This window comes from Branchiostoma floridae, chromosome 15 (assembly GCF_000003815.2).
Source record: "Branchiostoma floridae strain S238N-H82 chromosome 15, Bfl_VNyyK, whole genome shotgun sequence".
In the NCBI taxonomy this organism is placed as follows: Eukaryota; Metazoa; Chordata; class Leptocardii; order Amphioxiformes; family Branchiostomatidae; genus Branchiostoma; species Branchiostoma floridae.
Genome location: NC_049993.1, coordinates 7,973,876 through 8,001,717, shown reverse-complemented (window position 1 = coordinate 8,001,717; position 27,842 = coordinate 7,973,876). Strand labels below are relative to the sequence as shown.

Sequence of the window (27,842 nt, the reverse complement as noted above, 5' to 3'; positions counted from 1 at the left end):
CCAGTCTACACGAGACCTGCTTTCTCTTTCTTAGTTAATAATTCATCTATCGACAGCCTGTCATCATTAATGAATAGGCCTGTCCTGTTCTGTACCATCTTCAGTCTGTGGGCTGGTATAATCGGATTATCTATGCCTTATCGGAGACCGATAGTGGGACCTTTCTTCAGAAGACGTTAAGAAAGAGTTGATGGGCACAAATCTTTGTTCTTTAGATAGAAGAAAGGTTTATATTAGGTGACAAAACATCATTAATATTGTTTTACTAGCTCTTAGTACGCCATGTTACTTTTCATAATTTCCTACATAGGCATTCTAGTCAAACTTGTATTTATTAATAGATTCAAAATACGTGAATATAGAATAAGAATTAGAATAATTGTTACAGATGGTCTTACGGGATGTATCGGTAACTATGATGAACATCATCCGTCACTGTATTCTGCATCTACAGCCTTTGGAAACTCCTATAGCCGCATTCAGTCTAATTTGTGCTCATTCTGAAAAAGAGCAATGTCGAATCTAGAGTCCTTCATAATTCGATAACAAGTAAGGACATTTACTTCATGTATTTAAGATAAACGTCAACCTTCATTGACTAATAATTGTCTGATAGTTAGCAGTCTGTAATCTTACAATGAAACGTTACGTGAGTACATTGTTACTGCAGTTGTTTATCGTGCGTGCAATGGCGGCCATCTGTTAAGCTTTACCGTAATTCACATCACCGATAATTGGACTACATTTTATGGTATCTTAATGCTGACTAATATAGATATATACAAATGAAGGACAATTATATTATCTAAATGTTTCCTTCGGGCACAATCAGCGAACTCAACGCCCCTTTCAGAGTCTGATTATTCACTTAAATCCACTCGTTTGGCAGTCTTTTATTCCTAAGCAATGGGTTGACCTTGTTGACCATTACAGGGCAATGATGCTTACACAATGCGCTTATCACTCTTAAGATGGCTCGTCCTTTGTTGGTGAAAAGTGGATTGTACCATTAATAACAACCACGTACCCTTCCGGGATGGTTCTTCATTGTCTCATCGCGTGACCATTCAGCAATCAAACGGTACGGTAGATGTGTGCTGACGTTTGTCCTACTTCTGTGCTCTTTAGAGAATTTAATTTTGTTTTGGTGCACCATGAAATGCAGATTTAGCCTCTACCAGGTATTTCTAAGGAGTTATGGACCGTAAAATTCTGCTTAAAAAAAAGAGGGAATATACAGATATACAGCGAAGAGAGAAGAGTCAGTCCGTGGGGAAGGCTAATATCCCCCCCCCCCCCCCCCTCTGAACTGTACCGGCAAATGAAACCTTATGGTGCCCAAATCCCTGGCAAATATACTCCTAATATGTAGCCAGCGTAGTTAGTCAGGTACACACTACGTAGATTTTTGTTTAGCCACTGGTCCGTGGATTTGTCCGCAGCTTTATACATACCCCTATTGCGGTTGTATGACGCACGATAGGCGAAGATTTGTACTGGACAAACAGACTGTTGCTGTCATAATTCGTGAAGAAATGACATGGATATTGTTTGTAATTGCGTAAAGCTTTAAACACTTAATGAAGTGATGGTGTTTCGGGATTGCAGTAAATTTTAAGCCATTTCATTTCAAATGTTTCTTACGACAATTGTGTAGTAATATGTGATGGGCCGTAGGAGTATTTCAATCCTTCGCGAAGGTCTGTCTTTCTGCTTGTGTTGTTAATCTACCGTGAACACGACAGAAACGAACTGCTGTCGCCAGTAAGCTGAACAAAGCTCTCTGTGACACGGACATACATCCGTCCCCTGTGTCGTTTCCACCGGCAAATGTTCCGAATCAAACCATTGTCCTTGGATTCAAAATGAATGCCCTTTTAGCAATGTGCTGTTGAATAAGGCGGCGACTCGGGAATTGGTTTTGATATTCAGAAGCACCAAGTGAAAGATCAAGCGCTCATACATGTGCATGTAGACAGGAATATATGACATTCGCTGTGTAACACATCACTTGGTGTCAAACGGCAACAACCCTAACCGTATCAAAAATTGAATAAAACAGAAGCTACAAAAAATCTATCAGCTATTTTGAAATACTTACAGCAGGTGGCACGGTAAATGTTGATCAAGTTTAATCAGCTGGGGTGAATCTTAAGATAACTTGAAGATGTTGCGACACCTCTACACTCTCGATGAATAGAACTATGTTACAATTTCTTGTATCATTTGATGTATTTTTCGGAAAGCCATTAATCTCCAAGCAGATGTTGGTTCTTGGACGGTGTTTAATGCTTTTTGATGCTTTTTACGCCTTTCTAGTGCTTTTCCCTCATCCATCTTGTTAGTTACCACCATATATAGGTATAAAAAGCCTAAAGCACGCATGAAAAGTGATACATATATTTTATATGCTTATAGATAAGATATTTGTACCAGTGAGTTGGACTCTAGGCGCTGGAGTAACGTTATAACACTCTTACCTGAGATGGAGTCAAGTACTCGTGACACCTCTCTGTCAGTCAGAGCCTTGTACGGATCACAGAGCGAGGAGATCTGGAACTCTCCACACCTCTCCACCACCACATCCTTACTGATGTTCTTAGCGGCGGCGACACACGCAGCCCAGGCTAGAGCCGTCACTAACAGCGCTCTCACCACGGTGGACATGTTGTATAGACACTCCCCCGTACAGTCCTGTCTGCATAGCTCAACCCACGGCAATGCAAGACGGCCCGGAGTCCGCGTTGTGTAGAAGTCCGATGCGGACTGCTGTATTTAAGTGTAGGGGTGGGAAGGGTGTCGGCGCAGCCAGGCGCTACCGTCACAGTGTCAGCAACCTGCGCTCAATTTGCCGAGCCGGCCGGGATGGATGGTTCTGGGTCATAGGTCACCGCAGCACGAATATCATTCACGCTTAACTGCCCGACATGTCCCCGCGGGTAAACGCCAAGGTTATATTGGACTTCCCGCAAACGGTATTGCTCGAGAGCGATCCGCTGCAACATAACGGTCGTTCGGGGGAAATACAGTAGAATCGTTACTGCGAATAGATAGAGTTCCTGATATGATAACAGATCACTCTATATCTATTTATTGATAGCTTCTCTTATATAGTAGCACAGATTACAAAACTCCTTTGTCTTGCATTTCTCAAAACAATTCAGAATGCATTTTGTCATATTTATAGTTAAAAGTGGACCATTGCCATTTGATGTAAATAGTTCATCAAGTAACTTGGGTTTACACGTGTAAATGGACTCAGCATTAATAGACGTCAAACTCTCTGACTTTATTAACTTGTTCAGTACCTTAAAGCTTTATCAATTCTCCACCCTTCCCTCGCCCTGTCTAGCCTGGTATCCTTCGCCCCTCTTATGGCTTCAATGTCAAATAGCCTGGCACCCGTTGATAGAGAAACGAGTTTGATCCCGTTTAATTAAGTATTTTAGAAACAATTGATAGTAAATGACGTAAAAGGGTGCGCGTGCTACACTGCTTGACACGGAAGTGATCGGATGAACGAACCGGCTGGGGCTAGGGTGGGGTGGGTACCGACCAGGCTAGAGATCTAGAGTGCGAGGATAGATTTATTAGACAGTATACTGTATAGTACGATATTGTTAGCTTAGTATCCGTCGTATTTTAGCTCCCGTTAGCTCCTCTGAAAGTTTCCCTACTAATTACTAGCCAGGGACACGACCAGAGGAGCTAGTCGGAGTTGGAGTAGGACAGAATAGATACTAGGCCACGCTCCTGTCCTTAGTGCTGATTTGCTGAACGTTGTTATCGCACGGCGCCCCTGGAAGTGACATTTCTGTCATGGTGCCTACTAGAGCAGCTGACATTCACCCGGCTGACACTCACATACAAACCTTGCAGGGGGTTCAGGAATTCAATTCAAGTGCCAAAAGATTGAAGTCTTGTGATCCATTTTTCCACATGGGACATGGTAGCATATAGCTGGGTACGCTAGCACGCACATACATACGTGCGTACGAACATGCACACGCGTACGTGCATACACACACACACACACACACACACACACATACACAGAAAGGCACACATGCACAGTAACGTTATATACACAACCTGTATGCTAGCGTTTTGGACGTTGAATTGAGTCTTCTATCCCACACAATTTCGTGACAACTTCCGTTATAACCTCCTTATTATAGTTTTACCAAAAAGCGTAACAAGAGGAGGTCACATTCGGTCAACGAATCGATCCTTAAAGCGTGGTGTAGAAGTAATGAAGACAGAATGTACTCGTTACTCATCAATGAACTAAAATTTGGCTTTTCATGTGGACACAGTTCACTGACACGGAGATTCAGTGTGTTCACCTTGTCAGAATCCATCCGTGAAGAACACCAACTCGACTGTAATACCCCGTATGTAACATTTGAGCCCGTACACCTGCCCCCCTCCCCACGGGAACACAGACAGCTCTACTCTTTTATCGATTTTTATTTTCGCGCACGAGAGGGTTGTTGCTACTTCTCCCGATCGACGTCTGGTAATCGTCGAAGAATTTACTTTGCAACTCGAAAGGAAAAAGAAATCGACTTTTGCGATTTATGTTAGTGCCAATTGCTGGGTCTATTCTGGCTATTTTTATTGAGGTGCTAAAATAGAATAGAGTGGAATAGAATGAAATAGAATGGAATAGAATAGAATAGAATAGAATAGAATAGAATAGAATAGAATAGAATAGAATAGAATAGAATAGAATTTTTAGGAAAGTCATTCAGGCTGAAAGGTTATTTCATTAGTAGCATCTTTACCATTTGTTATAACGTTAAGCACGCTTGAAATCCAATATGTAAGGTAGCCTGTTAGTCATACTAGTCTAGCTCCGGTACGCTTTTCTGTTTGCTCCTCTGCAGAATAGGTGTACGGATATTGACATTGGTGGTGTGCTAGTACGTAATACTATGAGATCAGGAAATAAGAGCCCAGGGGAATGTGCTTCATTTAATGCTAATCATTAACAACTTCACTGTTTTCCTAAATATTGATAGGCGCCTTGCGTTTTGTTAGTGGTATTCAGCATTTTGCAGATACATTAAATAGTGTTGACAGGTATGGTAACAAATTACAGATTATAGTACTTAAGCATCATGCTTATTTCAATTCTCTATATACAGTAGTTTAGATCTTAGTTTCGACTTATTGTTAGAACAGGAACATTGCCTTGCCATATACTCTTTTCGTTACATCGTTACGTTGCCATAAGATTGATTTGGTTTGCATCTAACGTTATACCAAGACATCACCTCAGAACAGGGAGGTATGATTAATGTTCTTCTTGACTATTACTTCAGATCTCACTATGGTGTAGTTCGTAACTTCCTTATAATGTAAGGCCACGGATAATAACCTATCAAATACTGTAGTGAAAATTACGTACTTAAAATTTCGTCCTGAGTTTCATTATGTGCCCCGTGGTAAAACTGGCGCACATTCCGGAACTTAGACGTCTCTAAGCAAAGCTTGCAGATACAGCACGTCATGATGATTATAGTCAGCGTTCCGACTGCCGCGAAAGTCAGGTAGACGAGTTCGTCGATGGTAAGCTTGAATCCAAGAATTTCGATGTGCTGCAGGGTAGTGTTCTGGTCGCATGGTGGCGCAAATTGGAACTGCAGGTCGCTCCTTGGTTTCCGTAGAGTCCGAGCAAAAATGGGCGGACTGAAAAGAAGATTATAGAAGCGTTGAAAACCTTCTCATCACTTTTGCATGGTTCTTATAAGTATACGATGATGATAAGTACAGCATTGATGTATATACTAGTAGTGTCTGCGTGCGAAGGACGATTGAAGAAGGGTCCTGAAAAATATGTAATTTGGAGTAAGTATGCATGGTTAAGAGTATACCTTACATTATTAAAAGTGGTTGAAAAGCATACGTACACGCTAGAACGTCTGTTACTTCTTATGGTGCACTGTCGATATTATCAGATCTTCTACCTCAAGTCAAGATCTGCTTTGAGATTAGGAAGCAATAATGCTCTCTTGCGATTTAATGTAAAAGTGCAGCTAAGCGTTAGCCTACCGGAGATCGCATGGCAGTGTCAGTTCCTCAACTGCTGTGATGACTGCTTCTCTTCTGGCCGTTGACAACAGCCGTGTGAAGGTGTCGTTCATCCGCCTGGTGACTTCTCTAGTCTGGTTTCTGTTGGCGTCGTTTTTAACCCACATGGAAAAGGCCGGTTCTCTGAGGGAGAAAACGGAAACAAACCCTGCAAGGGACAGAATACCTGTGTTTATATGTGCACTGTGTACATGTTTGTCTATATGTATCCTTGTGATGGGTACATGTATAACCGCTCTTGGGTGTAACACACCAGCTTCTGTATCTGTAGCTTTATAGCCGGTATCATCGCTCTTGTGTACATGCAACATACAAACCTGTAGCTGTGCTGTATCTGTATAGCAGGTATAACCACCCTTCGGTGTAACACGCCAGCTTTTGTATCTGTATCTGTATGGCCGGTATCATCGCTCCAGCTTCTGTATCTGTACTGTATCTATATAGCCGGTATAATCACCCTTCGGTGTAACACACCAGATTCTCCATCTGAATCTGCAAACCGGTATATCCGCCCTTCGGAACTACCTTAACGAGGGAATTGTGACCATGACAACGACGACGGAAATGAGAATCAAGCTAACTTACGTTAGTTGGGGTGTTTGTGTCTTTATCATATGATGTTGGTTCCAACAAGGAAAGATAAAGCCACAGTCTCACCACATTCGGACTTGTTCCGGAATCTCCTGAGCCCCACACCAGCTGCTATACGCTCCGCCACTCTGTACCGGTCTCCGACAGGAGACACTGTCTGGTTACAGGCGCGCTCTGGGAGTCTGTCGTCAGGGGGTAACCATGGTAACAGGACAAGAACAGCCTTAAAGTCACCATGATGACGACACTGATGTTTGCGGATGGGATACGTGATACCTGGAAATATAGTTGTATAAAGATTCGGAAAAGTGGTTCAGAATAGGGTGGTTAGGTGGTTATTGGTGGTCACTCAATGTCATTGTGCACCTTCGAAGCTTCAAAGTAGAGTCAGAAGGGGGTCGTTACTTTCTTCTGGCTGGTAGCTGTCCCCTTCAACTTCTTTAGAGTTTGAGTAACAATCATCACTAAGGCAACGATCCCCTGCCTTTGGGCAATATTTCTATCCGAGCTTGTCTAGAGAAGCTGATTTTCAAAGTGGAAAATTAACATCCATATATTAATGGACAGATAAAAACAAAATAGACTGTATGTCTTGTCAATGATTGACCCTTGGTTTAGTGGTATTTTAAAGATCTATAAATTGCCAAAGCCCCGGGGCCCTGCATGTGAAACAGCCCACCACGCTTATCAATGGGAGTGTAGGACGATGCAGTGTACTTGGAAAAACTAGTCGTGTTTGACTGAAGAAGACGACGAATAAGATTGAATGCTAAAATATGAAGAGCTCCGCCATATTGATGTTGAAAGACGTCTGTTCTACATCACAATTTCTCCATTCCCCGAACCCCTGGGAGACAGACAGGCCATATAAGTGCCACTCTTATCGTTTACAATCTCATATTATTGCATTAAAGCGGTACTTAGCCTGGCTTGCGACTCACAAAAATCAATACTACCGCTCTCCACTTTCGCAGATTGCGTTACGTTATGTCAAGTTCCCTTTTGGTGACCCGTTTTGCTATCTCATGTACAGGATGTTAGATCATCCTTCGGAGGGGACGTTTTGCCTTAAGTGGGGGTCGTGTATGGAGGTCAAATCTTTAACTTGCACGATAAGGAGCCCAACACACGTATGTATAGAAGTACAGGGATGAGCTAGTGGGTTTGGCCGAATCCTGAGTTTGGACTGTAGACTACGTTGACTACATGTGGTAATGTTTAGAAAAAACTTTGTGTTTGAACTTTTCATACAAATTCATGATAGAGGGTCATTGACTTATTGGGCGTTGACCTGTAGTCTTGAATATCACGAGTTCCAACATGGACGAGCAGAGACGATTATCAGTCATAATGACTCTATAATATACTCCACTGGGAAAACTGCCTTGGTTTGATTCAATTAGCATCCATTTAGCTTTTTTTTATCTTCGCATTTCAGAACATTCAAGTCACGTAAGACACCTACGTGTTGGGGAATGTTATTTGTAAAACAACGTTACCAACACTGCAGATTCTTCGAAACCACTAGTAACGTTATAGCTTTCATATTGTCTTTAAAGTCATATAACTACCTAATAACTTTTGAATCGTTACCTTTACTTCTCAAGTTTTGGTTCTCTGTGTTCGTCTTTATTTCTTGCAAACGAAACACATCGTATTGAGCATAATCAAAGATACCGTCATTTCACAAGACGCAGGGAACAACTAGAGTTCGGCGACCTCATACCTCCATGAAAATTTAGAGCTTTTGTAAATTTCATGCAAATGACTAAGACATTAACATAATTTATGCATGGTGTTGTTCATCATTGACAATCGTACACATGTCACAATTATAAAATTCCCATTATTAATCATAAAGCGGTTTTGCAATTTTTACATAAATTATGCAAATAAGTTCCTCATTACCATATTTAGTATCTGCTTATATTCCACCTATCATAATTAACATGTGTTACATTTATTGAAGTCCAGTTAATGAAAACAATGGAATTATACAATTTCCTCATTAATTATGCAAATTAAGTCCTCATTTGCATAACATGTATATCATTATGAACATCTTTGCCTAAGGTACCCGCATGCCTAATATGATGCCAATCCCTCAATCCTTTCTGCAGTTATCCTCTTTGGAATGTCTTGACAAAAATGCCCCTGCATTTCCTAAATTAGATGTCAGGGGGCTGAAACTTGCTCCACTTTGTCATGACACTGAAAGCTATCTACTACCCAAATTTCAAGACCATATCACGTCCAAGACAAGAGATACATAGAAAAAACTGCTATGATTGAATGTTGTCATTAATTATGCAAATTTGCTCCTATTTTGCATAATTAGTATTTCATCTTGTACAACATTGTCCAAGGTACCTACATACCAAAAATCATGAAAATCCGTTGTTCCCTTCTTGAGTTATCCTCGTCAGAAGTTTTTGACAAAAATGCCCCTGCTATCCCAAAACTAGACGCTAGGGGGCCCAAACTTATGTCACTTCTTCCTGAGCACAAGAGCTATCTAATGCTCACAAATCGTGACCATAGCATGTTCAGAACACCAAGATAGCAAAACCGGAAGTTGCGCTGCAGTACCAAGGGGAGCCGCTAGGAGGCCCAAAATCTAATCATTTCCAGCTTTCATCACACCCTACCAACACACCAAGTATCAAACAAATCCACCCAGCCGTTCTTGAGTTATTTTGTTTACACACAGACAGACAGACAGACACACAGACACACAGACAAACGCGGGGTAAAATATAACCTCCATGAAATTTCATGGAGGTAATTATTGCTATGTTAAAGAAAGCTTGATATTTTAAATGGACAAATCGGACAAAGTGAACACCGGAGAATCACTGATAGAAAGTTAACCAAAAGACTGATTTTGGAAGTGTACATAACACGCTTATGTACGTCTTTATGAAATATCCTTTTGACAGAAAAATTGTACAGTAACTATCTCATTTGTATGACGTATGACCTAATAGGTGATGCTGTCATACCTTTGATGGCGCTGATCACAGCCTTCAGATCCTCGGACTCAAGTATCTTTTTCGGATCACAGACGATTTCCTCAACGGCACACGACCGGTCATAATGACCGCAAACACTCACTATCTCTTCGGCCGTGAAGTCCTCCCCTACCGTAACCCTCCCGCAGTGGACCGGTACGGTCAGGAGGGGCATGATACCCAGCAAGATCCGGATCACTTCGGCCATTTTCGGCTGTCACTTCCGATTGACACATCTTGTCAGAACTGCTCGACGAACGAAGAAGTGGTGACTGCATAACGCAGGGACAGGGACATAATGCAATTTTCAGCAAGATCGATTCGATGTATAACATCAATGTATTTTTAACTCATAATTATTTCATATGTCTCAGTCTTTCGTTATCTTTTAGCTGTGACACAGATCGCACTTCCAATGTACATGTTGAAGATGAAAAAGTAACCCAATACTCACTTAAGATAAAAATTAATAAATATATAAGGAAAGAGACGTCTGATGACTTTTTAAGGAGACGAAGGTGGTAAGAAAATATAAGCACAACTAATATATAATCAAATTAAAAATCATTTATTCTTGTCCCTCTCTAAAAAAAAGTAGACTAACAAACTTGTACAATTGTTCTTTCAGGAAGAACGTTGTCTTCTAAAAGCAAGACTTCCACCATAAAGCAGCTCCTCCCAGCGCCCACAGCTATATTGCACCATTAGGTAATCTACACACACCTTACATCATTTGATAGGAAATTTGATCTTTTGATACACAAACAAGCACAAACTCCTTTGAATTTGTTTAACATTGTCTTGTTTCAGAAAATAGAAGTTTTAATTTGAATTTGGTACAATTTACACACACAAATTACAGGAAATGTGCACTGGAGCACTTCTATATGGTAAAATATGAAGGAAACAATTGTAACATCTTATAATTCCATTGGGTGTCTTAATACTACTATTATATCACAAAAACATTTTAACAGAGTTCTTTTAAAGATTTGCCAAAAAGCAGTTACTCAAGCAACTGGATATGATTTTGGAAATGGTCAGACATTTCAACTAGCATGGACCACACTAGTTTACGTCAGTGGATCTGGAAGAAGCTGCTCTATTGGATGCTAGTTGAAACGTCTGACCGTTTCCAAAATTATATCCAGTTGCTTCAGTAACTGCTTTTTGGCATATCTTATTACCTGGATGTCTAACCTTCATCAACGTATCTTCTAAAGATTGTCTTGGACACCTAAACATGTGAGTATAATTATATACAATGTAGCTCAGGATTACTGATGATGCATATAGGTACTAGTACATCTCTTACAAAACTTAAATGCATTTTTTTTGTTGGTATTATGGCACCTAGTGGCATTAAGAGAGTTGATGTAAATATTACACAAATGACAGAGCAGGTAATCCTGATTTCCATAAGATTAAAGTTTGATCAACATCACACCACACTAGCCCCAAAACTCCACTCCTTAGGTTTTGCATGAATTACAAAAATACACTATCTTCAAAAACATGGTCACCAGCCCACTACATCCTTTTAAGGGAATTTCATTAAATTGACAGACTCAGATCTCTACACTCAGACATATACATACATACATGTGAGTTAAAGATGTCTGATAGTCCATAATAGTGTACATGATAGCCTATGGTCAGATATACAATGTAACTGACCACAATTTCATCCTCATTAAGAAACACGTCACGATATTTGAACAATGGTTACAAATTTTTTGCGTATTATATTTTGTGTATCTTCATTAACTTTTTCGTTGAACTAATTCATGCATATTCAAAAGTCATTGCTTCTTTACATTGTTCATTTCAATACAACAATGGTTCATTTCAACCAGATTGAGAAACTCTGGCATGAGACTATGCATTCTTTTAAAAATTACGAAAACCCTTAGCTACTGTATTGTGACATTTTGTATACATTTTCTACAAATCAATTTTTTCAATGAATCAACAAAGAAAAACTACACCTATGGTTAAAACACTGTCCCAAAAGATTAACTAAAAGCTCTAGAATGTGACCTCTGTAGCTCTGGCTGTCTTGCTGCGGGATGATTGCTCGCAAGGGATGTCCGTTGTCCGTTACTTGAGGTTCAGTTCATTCTCAGTTTTCCCAAAAGACGATAAATGGATACAGTTGTCTTCTTTACTTCCTGTCCACAAACCGGAGGTGCAGGGGTGTCTCCGGCATCAGTAACGGCTGCGCTACTGAGGAAATCTCTTCTGGTTCCACCTGACTCAGCACAAACTGCTGGGACATCTGTGGGAGGGAAAACAGTTCACTCAACCTGACTCAGCACAAACTGCTGGGACATCTGTGGGAGGGAAAACAGTTCACTCAACCTGACTCAGCAGTCAGCACAAACTGCTGGGACATCTGTGGGAGGGAAAACAGTTCACTCAACCTGACTCAGCACAAACTGCTGGGACATCTGTGGGAGGGAAAACAGTTCACTCAACCTGACTCAGCACAAACTGCTGGGACATCTGTGGGAGGGAAAACAGTTCACTCAACCTGACTCAGCACAAACTGCTGGGACATCTGTGGGAGGGAAAACAGTTCACTCAACCTGACTCAGCACAAACTGCTGGGACATCTGTGGGAGGGAAAACAGTTCACTCAACCTGACTCAGCACAAACTGCTGGGACACCTGTGGGAGGGAAAACAGTTCACTCAACCTGACTCAGCACAAACTGCTGGGACACCTGTGGGAGGGAAAACAGTTCACTCAACCTGACTCAGCACAAACTGCTGGGACATCTGTGGGAGGGAAAACAGTTCACTCAACCTGACTCAGCACAAACTGCTGGGACATCTGTGGGAGGGAAAACAGTTCACTCAAACACTACACTATCCTCAGTGTTCCACTTATAGGGTGACATAATAGCCACCTTCTGGATACTGTATACTTTATCAGCCCATTTAATATCATACATAATTTGTAGGTAGCTAATATCTTCCTGGACTTCAAAGATGACATACAGATTACATGAAATTTCAACAACCTTTTCTTTTCTACAACTTTCATCCAGACCACTAGATCTCCAACCAATGTTGGCACTGAGTTGAGAGTAGCCTGGAATCTATATGCTATTCTAGCTCCAGTTCACTTCTTTTGTTGTATCTAAGATGACTATGACTAAGAGGGAATAAATGCACATGTACAATGTAGGTGGGTCACTGCATCTTATCAAGTCATGCTTTTAAATGAAGAGAGCCCCCTACCTTTGCAAGAAGGAGTTGCAGCTCGACCTCTGCCACACGACGACCTGAAAAAAAGACACAAATGACTTCATGGTCGATCAACAGCACAGAAGTATAAGGGGTAAGATGGTTGACGTATCAAGATAGAATCAGGAAAAAACAAAAGCTGGCATTATTGGCAGCCTGTTATCATTAAAGAGCATAAATTTTGATATTTCAATAAGGTAATTGTTGTTTGTTTGTTTGTTCTATGTCTTAAGACAACCCCAAAAGTATCAAATTGCTTCAATGAAGTCAACAAAATAAAACACTGACTGTGATTTTTTTATTGGGTGGGCAGACTACTCTCTCTTTGCAGCCAGGGGCTGAATTGTAAGGAGCTTACAATAGGGGGGGCCTAAATTTCAAGGGTCTGGAGCGGCTGCCATTTGGCACTACATCAGGTGACCTCAATACGAAAGTAATTGCCCCAGGTGTGCTGCCATGGGACTGTTGGTTTTTATGATTCCAACGTACCAAGACAACTGCGTGGCCCGAAGCCAAATGGCAGAGAGCTGTACGGGTTGATTTCATCGTGAGCCTCTCCTGTTCTCAACCAGCGCTCGGGTTTAAACTCGTCTGGATCAGGAAACAGCTGGGGGTCCCGCCCCATGGCGTACACTTGGGCAACCACGCAGGTCTGGAATGAAGTATAGTCATAATGTCAACTCTCATATCTTTTTTATTTTACTTGATGGTCACCATGTAACAAGACCAAGGTTACGGGTTACATTGTAACTGTAACAGCATCTCTTTGCCCTAGGACAGAAACATCATGATTGAGACCAGCTCAATTGCTCACTATGAGGGAGGACTAACTGCATGACCCAATAGGCAAAGCAGGGGTGACGAGGGCTGCTTGGGAGATTCCCTACCCTGGTATCTCCACCTGGTATTGTATATAAGACCAATGATGTTTTTATCAAGGCCTTCTCTGGAATGTCTTTTAAAAACACTTGGATTACCTGAAGTGTATTCATACCTGGGATAGCTCATAATGCATTAGTTTCTTTCAATTCACTTTTTTTAAATAAAACTGTGTAGAGCTGATGTTACTTAAAATGACAAGCTTGCTGAAATCACCATTCTGTTATGTAATTATTGGTTATTGGGAGGGCCAACTGCCCTCTCTTCACAGCCAGAGGCCGTGAGGAGCTTACAATAGGCGGGGCTAAATCACAAGGATCTGGAGCAGCTACCATTTGGCACTAAGTCAGGTGACCTAGCTCAATATGACTGTTGCAAGGGTCTGGAATGGCTGACATTTGGCACTAACTCAGGTAATCTCAATACAACACCATTCCTGCCGATCATTATCCTGAGCGGGTCTTCAGTTATCCTGAAGAAGACCGGATGACTGGTCAAAAATTTGCCAAGTGCTATGTTGGAATCCACTTGAATGATCCTTCTTCATGCCATGAATGTACCTTTGCTGGTAACATGTATCCCATGAGCACTGTGTCTTCCTGCAGGACGCGGCTGACGTTTGGGGCAACAGGATACATCCTGCAACCAATAGGAAAGATACGTTCTTATTCAATTTACCTTTGCGGGTAACCAATATCCCATGAGCACTGTGTCCTCCTGCAGCAAACGGCTGACATTATGGACAACTGGATACATCCTGTAACCAATAGGAAAGGTCTTACTCTATTTGCCATTGTGTCAATCAACATGTGATCATTCGAGTATTATCAGAGACAGTTACACTACTGTAACTGTCATACCTGTTAAAATTTCTCTGCCCAAGCAAGTTAAACTGAAAGATGCGCTGATTTTATGACTAAAAGACAACGAAGCACACAAGGCATAAAGAGATTGTTATGAATGAAATTTGTTGAACGCTCTGTCAAAGCGGCAACACCATTGTGCCGCAGCTTCAGTGAAATACTCACTTAACAAAAGATGTTGGTTAGCTTGAGGATATATCCGATATAGACTTGAAATCAGATTTAAAATCATTAAAGCAAAGAAAAAACTTCTTATAAGATTACACAGACCTCAGAGTCTCCTTAATGATGGCCTTCAGGAGGTGCAGGTCCTTCAGGTGATCCCAGGTCATGACCTTGTCCTGACCTATGACCTGTGTGACCTCCTGATACAGTCTGTCCTGGAGTTCAGGTCTGCGTGACAGCTCGTACAGGGTCCACAGGAGGGTGTTGGAGGTCTGGAGAAAAGAGAGTAACAATGCACGAGCATGTACTTCAATGGGCAAATAACTTATACAAAAAAATGTTTAGATCAAAGAAACTGTAGTGTACAGGGTAGTTTGAACCCATATAATGATGTACTCAAAAAAATTTTAGACCTCACAGAAACTAGTGCCTACTTTCCATCAATCCTCTGGAGTGATAATGTCAGTCCTCTGGAGTGATAATGTCAGTCCTCTGGAGTGATAATGTCAGTCCTCTGGAGTGATAATGTCAGTCCTCTGGAGTGATAATCAGTCTTATGTCATACCCTCTGGAGTGATAATGTCAGTCCTCTGGAGTGATAATGTCAGTCCTCTGGAGTGATAATGTCAGTCCTCTGGAGTGATAATGTCAGTCCTCTGGAGTGATAATCAGTCTTATGTCATACCTGTGATGCGAAAACGTTCGATACGGGTGTTCCGGACCGGGCCGTACGCTTCCGTATCGCACAGGTTCGAAAGGCGTATGACACAGGCTCCATTCATTTAGTAAATTGAACTGTTTCGAGTGGGCCGAATACGGCACGGTTGGCAATTCGAATACCTGATTCGAACGTTGGAACATTGCTGTTGCAACACTTTTTTGTTTGAGGGCACCAAATTTGTTCAACTTCTGGTGCATTTCGCATCAAAACATGGGTTTTCTCAGGTGGGTATGACGTAAATGAAATACAACACGGTGTATTCCACATCACCCTCGGTCTCAGCCCTCCCGGGATACCTTGGGTGATACGGAATACACTGTGATGTATTCTATAATTATAGAGTGATCATTTCAGTCATATGGAGGGGTATAAGCAGTCTTATAGAGTGATAATTTCAGTCATATGGAGTGATAATGTCAGACCTCTGGAGTGTCATAAGCAGTATTATGGAGTGATAATGTCAGTCCTATGGAGTGATAATCAGTACTATGGAGTAATAGTCCAAACAAAAACAAACCGTGTCAATAGCAGCACCCATCAACTCAATGGTGTTGGAGTAAATCTCATCCTTGGTCAGCCTCCCTGTGCTGTTGACGAATGCCAGGAAGTTGGGTTGATCGTCCTCCCCCTCCCCCCTCTCCTCCCGCTCCAGAGCTTCTTGTAACTTACGGACCATCACCTTCTCACCTGCATGGAGGTAGGGAGAACATTCTGAAGAGTGTTGAGTAGTTAGTTCTGCTTATCCTGTTCACTACAACCAACATTTTTATAACATAAATGCTAATCTGTCTGTTACCCTGATACTGGAACTTAAAAAGTGTTTAATGATCACAGTCTGACAAAAACGTTTTGTACACCTGGATATCTGAAATCGTGCTATAGTCTTGGGAGTACTGATGCTGAATCAGCAGCTCTCTTTTAACTCACCATTTGTTGAATGTTGCAATTTGCTCCATTCAAAGTCCTATCCAAGGGATGTCCCTAACCGAAGCTTGAGGTACTCATTTTTACCTCCTGAGTGAGGTGAGGAAAGTCGTGTAAACTGCCTTTCCAGATTTCCCAAGGGCACAGGATCTAGTGAGTGGCACATCAACGGATTCGAACCCAGAACCTCTGGGTTATGAATCAAACACCCTGCCGACTGCGCCACAAGACCCCACGTTGGCCTGTGGGGGAGTAGCACCCAGGAAAGCTAAGGTCAGGGTAAGCTTACCAACACGGAAAACCGTGTCCCACGCCTCCACAGACTGTCTCCACGGTTTGGTTCTCAGGAAACGATGCACATCCGCGTCAGGGAAGATGACGGTGTTGGTTGTGAGGAAGATGGTGTGGATACCCTGGATGAAGTCCTGAGCATCCTGGGAGATGTTGTCCTGTAGATACCCCATCCGCTCATTGAACAGGACCGTGCAGATGGCTAAAACAATAGACAAAAAAAATAGATGATAATGTTTATTTGCAAAATTAAGCCCGAAGGCTAATTACATAAGGACTAATGTCAGTGTGGTACATAAAACTATTGTCTAATCAACTATATGATACAATGAATACTATTATCGGGTTTGACTTCTTCTTTGAAGGCAGTGGTTAATGAACTGTCCCACGTTCTGTATGATGATGGGATTTTGTGCCTTTAGTAGAAATATAGTCTTTTGGTGATCTCTTAGGTGGCAAAAGCTTTGTGAAATTGTGGCAACTGTTTGAAATAATGTGTTCCTTTCTGTTTCATAGTGGGTACACTGACTGATAGAATGTGTTTCATTTTCCAATGTATTTATTGAGCAAAATGTACACAATCTCTTGTGGACAGGGAGCTGTTTATAAATGTATGCTTTTGTTGAAAATTCATGCCCAAATGCTAATTGTTAAGAGCAAAAACAGAGGAATAGATCATAAGTGTCTCAGTCTGTATGGTCTTCTATGATTATCCTTGTAGGGTTAACTAAAAATAAGCTGTCAAAAGACATTTTACATACAGTACAATATGTTTTCTTTGGGGGGGGGGGGTTCCCTGTCGATTGGACAGATAAGGAGGCAGACAGGCTATTTGCCTGTTTTGCCTGACCTGCACATGACTTTTTATGGTGAAGGAGGGGTGTGCAATTCCTTCTCCACCCTCTCGTCTACTGGAGCACTAAGTCTCACAGGGGCAATATGTATGATATACAATATGTATACTTTGCTTGAATGTATTATAGAACCTTTGTCAGTTACCTTTTTGTTTATTTAGAACATTATTTAGAACACCTCAATAGTTACCTGTGTTGTTTATTTAAGAACACCATAGCCGTCACCTGTTTTGTTTATTTAGAACATAAGAATTATTCCTTGTTCCAAAAAATTGTACAACTTCAGTTTCAATTCACTGATGAAGAACGCTGGACACCGTTCTAAACATCTAATTAAAAGTTGTTAATTATCCAAAGTATAGACTGAATATCTTCAATTTAATGTATCCTGGATGTCTAATCTTCACAAAAGTACAATATGTAATACTTGCTCACTTTTATCCATGGGGCTACATCTGTTACTTTCAAAACTGGGTGTTTAGGCAATTATCAAGTCAACAGATGGTGGCTTCAAACTGCAAATATTGTATTTTCAAAATATAGCCAAATCACACGACATATGATTTAAGTCATGGCATTAAGCTACATTGTCCTATCCCCTATCAAAAAGCATAGTGCTTTGCAGTCAACTCTCTAAGAGTTCAACCACTTTTGCATAACTAATAATAAAGTCAACTGACATCACTCACATTCTAGAGCCCATTTGAACAGCTCATCTGATATGTTTGGAACTTCTATCCCATCGGCCCTTGCCTGGAGTACTCGCAGTCGCTTGATCATGTCGGCTGACACCGTGTCCAAGTTGCTGACGTACGTAGACACATGTTTGGGGCGTAGCATGGGTCGCGCCATTATGGACCTGTTTTTCTGCCAGTCTTTGCCATTACTGAGGACACAGCATGAGTGATGTCAGTAACTTCATTGTACAGCAATGTTCAAAATTGTATCATGAAGATACAAAGCATGACAGCTTCTTTCGTTTAATACTTTCAGTTACTATTCTATAAGACACTGTACTGTGTAGTATGGGATGAGACTGAGTAATTTGTATAACATTTAGTGGACATTAAAATACTTAATTCTTCTATGATTGTATCATTAGTATTTGTAGTGTTTTTTGTTCTTTTTGCTGCATGACTTAATTCTTTTTTTACTTAACGGTCACCACATAACAAGACCTGAAGGCCACTCAAGGTTACGGGTTACATTGTAATTGTAACAGCATCTCTTCGCCCTAGGTCAGAAACATCATGATTGAGAACAGCCCGATTACTCACTATGAGTGAGGACTAACTGACCCAATAGGAGAAGCAGGGGTTACGAGGGCTGCTCGGGAGATTCCCTACCCCATTTTGGCCGGAATGGTTTGATCCGCTCATGTTCAGATTTACCTGAGAAACACTCCAGTGGCCTTGCCTGAGATTTCCCTGTACCTCCTCCAGGGTTTGATGTCGATGCGTGCCGGGTACTTCCCTTCCTTCCGGAACAACTCCTGAACTGCTACTGGATCCTTGATACTCACCATGTCAACATTCACAATTTTCAACCTGAAAATATTGGTAGATCAAAATGGACAGTGAGACATGTAGTCTAATTTACAGCCTTGTTTTCAAAACTTACTAGTAAATTAGTGCAACTATTTACTTTTGTCATAGTTGCCTTTGTGGTAACAGTCAATATAACAAAACAAAAGAATTCAGCACACCGTATGTTACATAATTGTACCTCAGTACATGGACCCTTGAAGGTCAGTTGCATGTAGACATAAGAAATACCTGGCAGCGCAAATTCGAACGTAGCTGCATTAACCTGAATGTGCAGGTGGTATAATATTTTGAACCATGACCTGTGTGGGTGCGACAAACTACAAATCTAAGTTATTAACCTTCAACCTGCTAAGGTAGCTGTCAAGCACCAAATTTGTTTTGGTTATGGGGCACGGGAGGAGTTTAAGGGTTACAGAATAAGTACACAAACATTAGTGTTAAGGGTCTTCCACAAAACAAACGAGATGTACCTGAATATTGGACCATACTGACGAAAGAAATCTGTGAACATGATATGATTTTTGTTGAGCTTTTCTTTCTCGAGGAGTCCCTCCCACCACATGTGCAGGAAGTTGCCGAGGACTGGTACAGAGGGGGGACCAGGCAGGGCAGAGAAAGGCTTGGCCTCGCTGTCGTCATTGTGGTGGCTGGTAGACCCGACTGCAGCTGTGCTGTATGTCTGCACAGGGGATGGTACTGTGGGGAAAATTGGTGCTATTAACTTACTATGATAGGCACCTGACTCATTTAAATGTTGGGCGTCAGGGGTGCGTAAGTCCTTAGAAGAGTGCGGGTATGCATACTTGTAGCATTTTCCTATCCCACATAGAACAACACATTTCAGATTGTTAACTCTATTGACAAGCGGTTAAAAGACGGTCTGCCTAAACACCACAAATGACCACAAACGACCCAGAAACACCACAAACGACCACAAACGACTCTAATATGCAGTATATATGGGTCAAAGACCTTGTGTTGCGCTCTGGAGACATTGTTTATACATTTATGAATTTAAAAAACGCAGCAAGTCCTACGTATTCACCAGTTATTTCAAGTTAGTCCGCTGGTTTCAAGATCGAAGCAATTCTTGGCCGCCATGTTGGATCGCCCGTGCTAGGGGTCTGCATGGGGAAGTTCTCGGTACCTTGCTCGGTTCCATAGACAACATGGCGATAAAATTATGGAAGCTGTTGGTTCATAGATTATAGCATACCGCAATTCTATCATTGTCAACTTATAAAACTTGTATACTAAGTGTTTTTCAGCCTCAAATGCAAGCAAACACGATCCAGTATGGTGGCCAAGAATTGTTTTAATCTTGAAACAGGACTAACTCGAAATAACTGGTGAATACGTAGGACTTGTTGCATTTATTAAATTCATAAATGTATAAACAATGTCTCCAGAGCGCCACACAAGCTCTTTGACCCATATACACTGCATATTAGAGTCGTTTGTGGTCGTTTGTGGTGTTTCTGAGTCGTTTGGGGTCGTTTGTGGTGTTTAGGCATACCCGTTAAAAGACACATACTTTCAAACGTTTTTAAAAGAAATACATAATGAAAACAAAGGCAGAGCTGCCAAAAATAAGTTAAGATCATATAGATTATTCAAAACGACATACAATGAAGAAAAATATCTAAGTAATGAAAATATGAGGGACAGGAATGCTGTCACAAGACTAAGGATTAGCTGCCATAAACTTCATATTGAAACAGGAAGACATACTCGCACCCCTCTGAAACAAAGACTATGCAAACATTGTAATCTAGATAGAATAGAGGACGAACGCCATTTTGTAGTAGATTGTAGATTGTTTACCGTAGAGAGAAATGAACTGTATAAGGTTATACAAAACCAATTTCCTTATTTCATACATCTAAGTTCTGTAGAAAAATTCATATTCATAATGCAACTAGACAAACCATCGATCATAAAACATATCTGCTCATTTATCTCCACTATAACAGAAAGTTGAATTTATCCAGCAATAGTCTCATTTTGTATCTGTGAACTGTATCTTTTCAACATGTCTTGTTGTGACCTGTACTTAGCCCGGTGTGGCAAAAATGCGCTTCATTCATTGTATATGAGGCTATTCTCAAAGCAGAGGTTGGGTCGCAGTCACCAGGTCAGGATTTTTACCAGACATTTTTAATGGATGGATTACAGTGTCAGAAATAATAATAATAACAATAACTACGAAGGGGAACTCGAGGGACTACACCTTGCTGAGCCATAGACACCATCACCAGAAGACCGACCACATCAAACAAGATACTCCTCCTCTGCGACTGCAAGGCAGCGATTGAAACCGTCACAGGGGTGCAACAAGTGGAAGCCTACAACAGCCTGATAAACACACTCAGAAGCAAACTCAGCACACTTAAATCTAAAGGCTACACCATACAGATCACCTGGTGCCCAGGACACATGGGTATTCCTGGAAATGAAATTGCTGACAAGGAAGCTAAGCTGGCAGCAGAGGAAGCAAGAAACTGCCAGAACTACACATCCTGGACAAAACAGCAAGCCATGAAACACATTGAGTCACAAGCACACGAGAGATGGAATAGAAGGACTAAGCTGAACACAAGAAGTGAGCACATGCAGAAAATAGCCACCAACATGAAGAAGAAAGGACAAACACTTGGAAGAAGAAGCACGCAAGTCATCATCAACCAGCTAGTGAGCGGCCATACCAGACTCAACTCCTATCAAAACTGGATGAACCCTGAAATCTCACTTAGCTGCACAAACTGCGGCGCTGTGGAGACCACCAACCACTTCCTGTACCACTGCCCTCGCTACGAAAAGGAAAGACAACACATGCTGCTAGAAGTGGAGAATATATATGAGACATACAACACAGCAGAGGACAGCAGAGACACGGACATCACTACGCTTGCTGGAATGAGAGAAGACCTTTCAGAAGGAATCAACAAACAGATGTACATGGCCTTCTCCCAGTACATTGAGAGTACACACCGTTTCGACGTACATGTACTCTCCTAGAAACTCCTCCAGCAACTCTCAAGCACAAGGAACCAAGAGTTAAATACCAAGAGAGACTATTGACTCAAATGCAAACCATGTGTTACTCAGCACCAAGAGGCCACGTCTAGCGAAATAATAGACGTTAAACGAGGACAACAACAACAACAACAAAGAAATAAAATGACAGATAGAAGAAGAACTTTATTGCAGGACAAGTGTAACAGGAACAATGTATGGCAATCTGTACATAGAAGGGAGTTGAACTATGTGCTATTACTAGATTCTAACAACACTGAAATGCAGGACTGCTGCACCACAGAGACAGACACGCCCAAAACAAAGTTCATGATCACTCCTTTGGGAGTAGTTGAAGGAATATGAGAGCTAACAGCCTGGAGATTAAGTAAGTATTTAGTGACTGCTCAAAATAATGACTGAATTAAATCAGATACATGTGAATCACTATAAGGGTAACAATGGGGTTCAAGGAAGTTGCTAAATTGACCATGCAAAACGGCTTCAAGTCGTTCATGGCGTAACGGTTTAGCGTCTAGAGTTGTGATGTGGCGGCCCAGATTCGGCGTGGGTTGGAATCCCGAGATTTAGGATTTGTTTCTGTCTGAACGTACTCCTTTTTTACATAACTGTATGTATACCTGTTCTTGGCCCGACCAGGCCAGACCGGTACCCCACCAGCGCCCGTACCCTGCCGATGTGTCCCTGTGGCCGCCAGGGGCTCACGGCTCGCCCGACAACTGCAGACAACCTCTGCCGAGATCCCGAGATCACCGGCACGCTCATCATGATGGCAAGTCTACTCTTCCGATAAGTTCAGTCTTCCGTCTCCCGTTTTTCAATAAGAAAACGATGGGATGCACTTGTACCCCAACATCAGCAACTTCGCTGGATCCTGGACAGGTCATTCAGGTGTGTCAAAGGTCAACGGTAGAGTCTAAATCCTACACAGGGGGTTTATGTGTCCCGCTTTGTCTCTACGCTAAAACAACGTTGGTTTTGAACGCGTTGCGTTTGTATATTCGGTACGATAATATTTTAATTTATGGAGATTGTCAACAATACAATACAAATGAAAATGACACCACTTACAAACTCTTAATTCATGTTCTGTTTTTATTCAACAAAACTGTACATATTTTTAAAACCGCATAACTTGTTGTTATAATAATTATTGGCCTTCCGTATTATCGAGTTAACGTTATATGGCAAACCATTCGATTTAAATGCAATTTTATCATTAACGTCATATTTATTTTAGAGCAGGTCATGTAATTAAGTACATATAACCGTTTTTATAGTATCTTGACGTCTACACATAGAATCTTGAAGTCATGACGTCACAACAGGCGTGAACAAATGTCTGTGCTGTTGTCTGTTGTGGTGCTGTGAACAGACAGACAGTACAAACATCGCTCACACCTGTCAATCATGCAGAACAACAACTGAAGTTCAAAGTGCGCGCTTACACTCTCCATTCTCTGTGCCCCTCGATCCCATTCACTTTAATACCAAATACCAATCAATTAAAATGCTAATACACTAACGCAGAAAGTTTGATTCTTCGATTGAAAAGCTAGAGTCTCCATGTCAACTCCAGGAATCTACTGGAGTGATTTTAAGAAATTATTCAGGAGCAATTGAGCCCCAACCAGTGTGTAACGGTAGTATTGAATATGTTCCGCATTGTGAGAAACTGTGCAAACGCCAGTAAGAGTGACCGTGAATGTTTGGCCCGACTAGTCGTCAGCCACTCTCCAACACTGTGATGTATCTCTGAAGTGATGTCCATAAGTGTTGCATCGCCTTGCATTCCATAAGGTGATAACAGCACTATATAAACAGCACTACAGAGAAAGTTGTATTTTCTCCTCGTTTCTCCTTGAGTGTTGACCGCGGCTCTGAGAATAGTAAAGAGCGGCTCTTGTCAAATACGGTAACTTGGAACGGTAATGTGAGCAAGAAAAATATCATCTTTCTCACTTTCTTAGCTTTCTCTTAAGTATTCAAAAAAATCTACTTTGTCGTCGAGAACAAATAGCAATGTGTTAATGTTTAGCTGCACCTGTATTGATTATCTTGTAAAATGTACTTGGTAAAAACGATTGCGTATTGACTTTTGGAGAAAACCTTCCTTTTGTTTCGTACATGTGCAATATCCCAGTCTCTCATCAAATTAAGGTGTACACATGCCATGAGTTATTGTAGTTGAAATAGATCATTAGTAGAAAATTCCACGAGTAAAGTTGGACATAAATTTGTCCTCACTATGATGTGAAGTACAAAATGGCCAGTTGAGTCCAAAGTACGGTCTGTAGTTCATAATCAAAGAACGCTTGGTCGCTAGTGTTTGCACATAACTTTGCTAACTCATTTGGCATAATTTTTTTATGTCTAAGCTGGTGATACAACCTAAATTAAAAAGAGGAAAATGGGGAAACCGACTTGCATCTTGTTAACGTCGGGTGTTCATATATATGAGAAAAACATCTCCACTAACCTACCTACCTGTCGGTCACGCCCCCTTTCGGTGCTGAAAGTTCAGAAGTTCGAAAGACGTTGTCCTTATTTGGACTTATTCCTTATTTGGACAAAACCTTTCGTCATCACCAATCACAACCAAGGTTGCTTCATAACACACATGACTCAAAAGTTCCGACTAACGACTAATTATATCATTGCAGGGAAAAGGCATCCAGCAGCTTGGATCGGTAACGGCTAGATCATGTGTGGACGATTCAACGGTTACAAACCTGACAACTTAAGCCCTGATTACACATAGCCGAACATGGCCTCCCGACCTTCCCCCAAGTATGGTTGGGAGTAGGGTGAGGTGGGAGCAAGGCCGACTGGGGTTGGCTGACGGTTGGCTGGTGGTCATCTCCAAGCAGATCATACTGTAGCATAAGATAGTATCAAAAGCTGCCAGAGGAGTGAAGCCGGTCTACTGGGAGTGTGTTTGGCTACCTGATGACTCCCTTTGGCCAGCTGTACTTCTTAGCCAGCTTTGATACTACCTTATGCCAATGGTAAATCTGCCTGGAGATCAGGCAGGTGGTCGAATGCGCCAGCCGAATGTTTGTAAATTTCTGGAAAATTGTGATAGGGTCCGCAATGGGTTATGAATTAGTCAGGATGTGCTCGGCAGTGTGCTACAAGAAGTCGGAATGGTTTGAAGTACGTTAGATATCCGTTTCTTGGTTGGGAAATGTTTGGGACACAGTTGGGATATGTTCGGGACACAAAGTTAACTTTGCAATGACCTTTGTAGATTCCGGAGGTCATAGGAGGTTACAGTAACGAGTAGATACGACAGGTACAGTTTTATTGTTTTATTGCTAGCTGGTCTCACGACTTTCATTTCTTTATCTAGTCAGACTCACCTATCACCTTCCATAGTTTTTCCAGTGATATTTTGCCAGAAATTGAATGTCTTAATGCAAAAGTGCTCTTCATTGTTGATGACTAACTCAAAACAATATTCATCGTGAAGGGCAATCTCTCTTAATGTCAAGCATCACTATAAAGAACCTAAAACATACACATACATGCGATATGTTTTATGCAATTCAGACAGTAACAGCCCCTTAATGAAATGGTACGTCCCATGCCTGGATTGAATCGGACTCTCCTCAGTACGATTTCAATCAGTACAAAACACGTCTGGGTCAGGACGTCTCGCTCCAGTATCACACATTCCCGGGAAGAACCTCAACTTTTGTTTCCTTGTGTTTCTACCTGAGCCTCTTCCAATCGATACGACCGGAGTCTGAGACGTGTGTACCATCTCCATCCACTGTGAGTACAAGACTTCAGATTGTAACATTACAAATCACGGATCGTTTAATTCTTGCATCTTTGCTAAGACTATCTTTGCTAAAGGCCGATTTACACGAGACAAAAAATAAGATGTCCTGTGACGCGCGGCGCGTGGCGCGTGTCCTAGGACACTTTTCCTCCGTGTAATTTTAAACAAATCAAAACAAACAGAGTTGACGTACGGCTCGCCAATCCCAATTCCCGACATTATATCTTAAATCAGTTACTCAGACTAATTCCATATATGACTAACAGGTCAAAACGACAATAGGCGAACAGGTCTCGTGCTTGCGTTTCAACACATTATGGGCCAAATAAAAAAAATCAAACCAATTCTAAGTCAACTAGAGAAAGTGCTCCAAATAAAATAAAGTGGTCTGCTATGTAATATCTATATTTCAACATCACCTGCAATGTGTGTACTACATAATCAATGGGGTTACAGCAATGTGGGCATGACTATCAGCACAAGCAAGTCTTCATGCCCATTCTTCTTTAATTCAGTGTATTCAGAAGGAAGAGCGCCTATACTAAAAGCCGATTTCTAATTCTCAGGTTTTGCTGATTTCTAATTCTCAGGTTTTACTTATCCCCATGATGACAATGTATTGCGTAACCGATGCGTGATCATTTTCCTCTTCATAATTGAACATTTCAAACATCAAAACTGTTAGCACCACAAAAAAGCGTCAACAGGTACTCGACCATATAGTATTTTGAAGGGCTTTATACATTTTTTTCAACTTTCTACCCCAGTTATCCCCATTAACGAATAATGGGCGTCCAGTGGGACCGCATTCTTAGGCATTCCAACATTTTTCGAAACATTCTGATCTCATTCGATGGAGAAAAGGCCGGCCATAAGAATGAACACAAATGTCTGGAATGTAGTGAGAATTTCTAGAATGTACTACGAATACCCAGGAACATACAATAATCTTCATTATCATATAGCCAGGGGACGTGGGCCAATCAGAAGGCCCCATTTCATGCTGGTTATGACGCCGTAACAGCCGTGCATTAAATTTTTGATTATCACATATGTGATAAAACTTTTGAAAGTTTAAACCAATCAGGAGGACAGACAAACAGGACGCTGGCCAATCAGAATGAGATATCCAGGAATCGTCCATCTACCAAGATAGGGGAATAAGTACAGGCATGGCAGGGGGGATGGCTCCCTCTATTAACATCGGTAGTGCGCGTTTCTTTGTTCAAAGAAAACATTTGCTGTCTTAAAACAACATTGAATTACCAATAATATTTAAGACAATAAAATCTATTTCAAGTCATGTCCAATTTAAACTGCAAATGGAAAATAGAATTATTTGCACCCCCGCCCATTCAAGTTCAGACGACAATAACACAACGGTCCGCCATTGAGTAGCGGTCATGGCGCTGGAGGACCAAAATGCTACCTTTCTTCGGAGAAGTCGTGTCTGGGTTCGTAGCTATAGTGAACGAGATTCTCAAGAGCTGTGAAGCACAGGGATCCCGGAATACCTCAGGAAAGCCGGCAGAGATTTAGCGCCTGATACGAACGAACTCGACAAACTGAAGAATGGGCGAGTGGAGAAATATGGAGCGTGCAACAGTTTGTAACATAATGAATCGACTTTGTTCTTATTTTAAGCCTTGGAACAGAAATACATTTCACGTACAAGTTTTAAGTTGTTCAAATTCACTGTTCAAATGTATGTACTGAATAAAAGGTGTATGTTTTAGAAAAGAATTTGTCGCTCCTACTCAACTGGAAACTCTACTCTAATCTAATCTACTCTTAAATGGGTCAGTGTGGGTAGGCTATATGATAAT

The 27,842-nt window shown here is 41.4% G+C and overlaps 3 protein-coding genes across 6 annotated transcripts in view; all 3 read right to left on the bottom strand.

Annotated features, from left to right (window-relative positions):
- LOC118431417 overlaps positions 1–2,859 on the bottom strand; it is a 48,520-nt gene extending 45,661 nt beyond the window's left edge. Inside the window, exon 1 of the mRNA XM_035842637.1 lies at positions 2,481–2,859. Within this exon, the coding sequence (XP_035698530.1) occupies positions 2,481–2,667 (187 nt within the window). The 5' untranslated portion in view covers positions 2,668–2,859. The remainder of the gene's footprint in view (positions 1–2,480) is intronic.
- Positions 2,860–5,281: 2,422 nt separating this feature from the next.
- On the bottom strand, positions 5,282–9,961 carry LOC118431431. Its single transcript, XM_035842662.1, has 4 exons — positions 9,690–9,961; positions 6,754–6,963; positions 6,058–6,244; positions 5,282–5,694 (listed from the first exon to the last, which is right to left on the bottom strand). The coding sequence occupies exons 1-4, from the start codon at positions 9,904–9,906 to the stop codon at positions 5,406–5,408; spliced, it is 903 nt and encodes a 300-aa protein (XP_035698555.1). The 5' UTR covers positions 9,907–9,961; the 3' UTR covers positions 5,282–5,405.
- Positions 9,962–10,546: 585 nt separating this feature from the next.
- Positions 10,547–23,118, bottom strand: LOC118431405 (cytochrome P450 27C1-like). Of its 4 annotated transcripts, none has more exons than XM_035842610.1 (11): positions 22,850–23,118; positions 19,664–19,889; positions 19,038–19,193; positions 18,336–18,532; positions 16,791–16,994; positions 16,095–16,264; positions 14,962–15,128; positions 14,507–14,585; positions 13,439–13,601; positions 12,944–12,987; positions 10,547–11,976 (listed from the first exon to the last, which is right to left on the bottom strand). In XM_035842610.1, exons 1-11 carry the CDS (start codon positions 22,995–22,997, stop codon positions 11,863–11,865), a joined length of 1,668 nt encoding a protein of 555 aa, XP_035698503.1. In that variant the 5' UTR covers positions 22,998–23,118; the 3' UTR covers positions 10,547–11,862. The 4 variants fall into 4 exon arrangements, with proteins under 4 accessions (XP_035698503.1, XP_035698505.1, XP_035698504.1 ...); XM_035842611.1 differs by lacking the exon at positions 10,547–11,976 and adding an exon at positions 12,416–12,533; XM_035842612.1 differs by lacking the exon at positions 13,439–13,601.
- Positions 23,119–27,842: the final 4,724 nt, after the last annotated feature.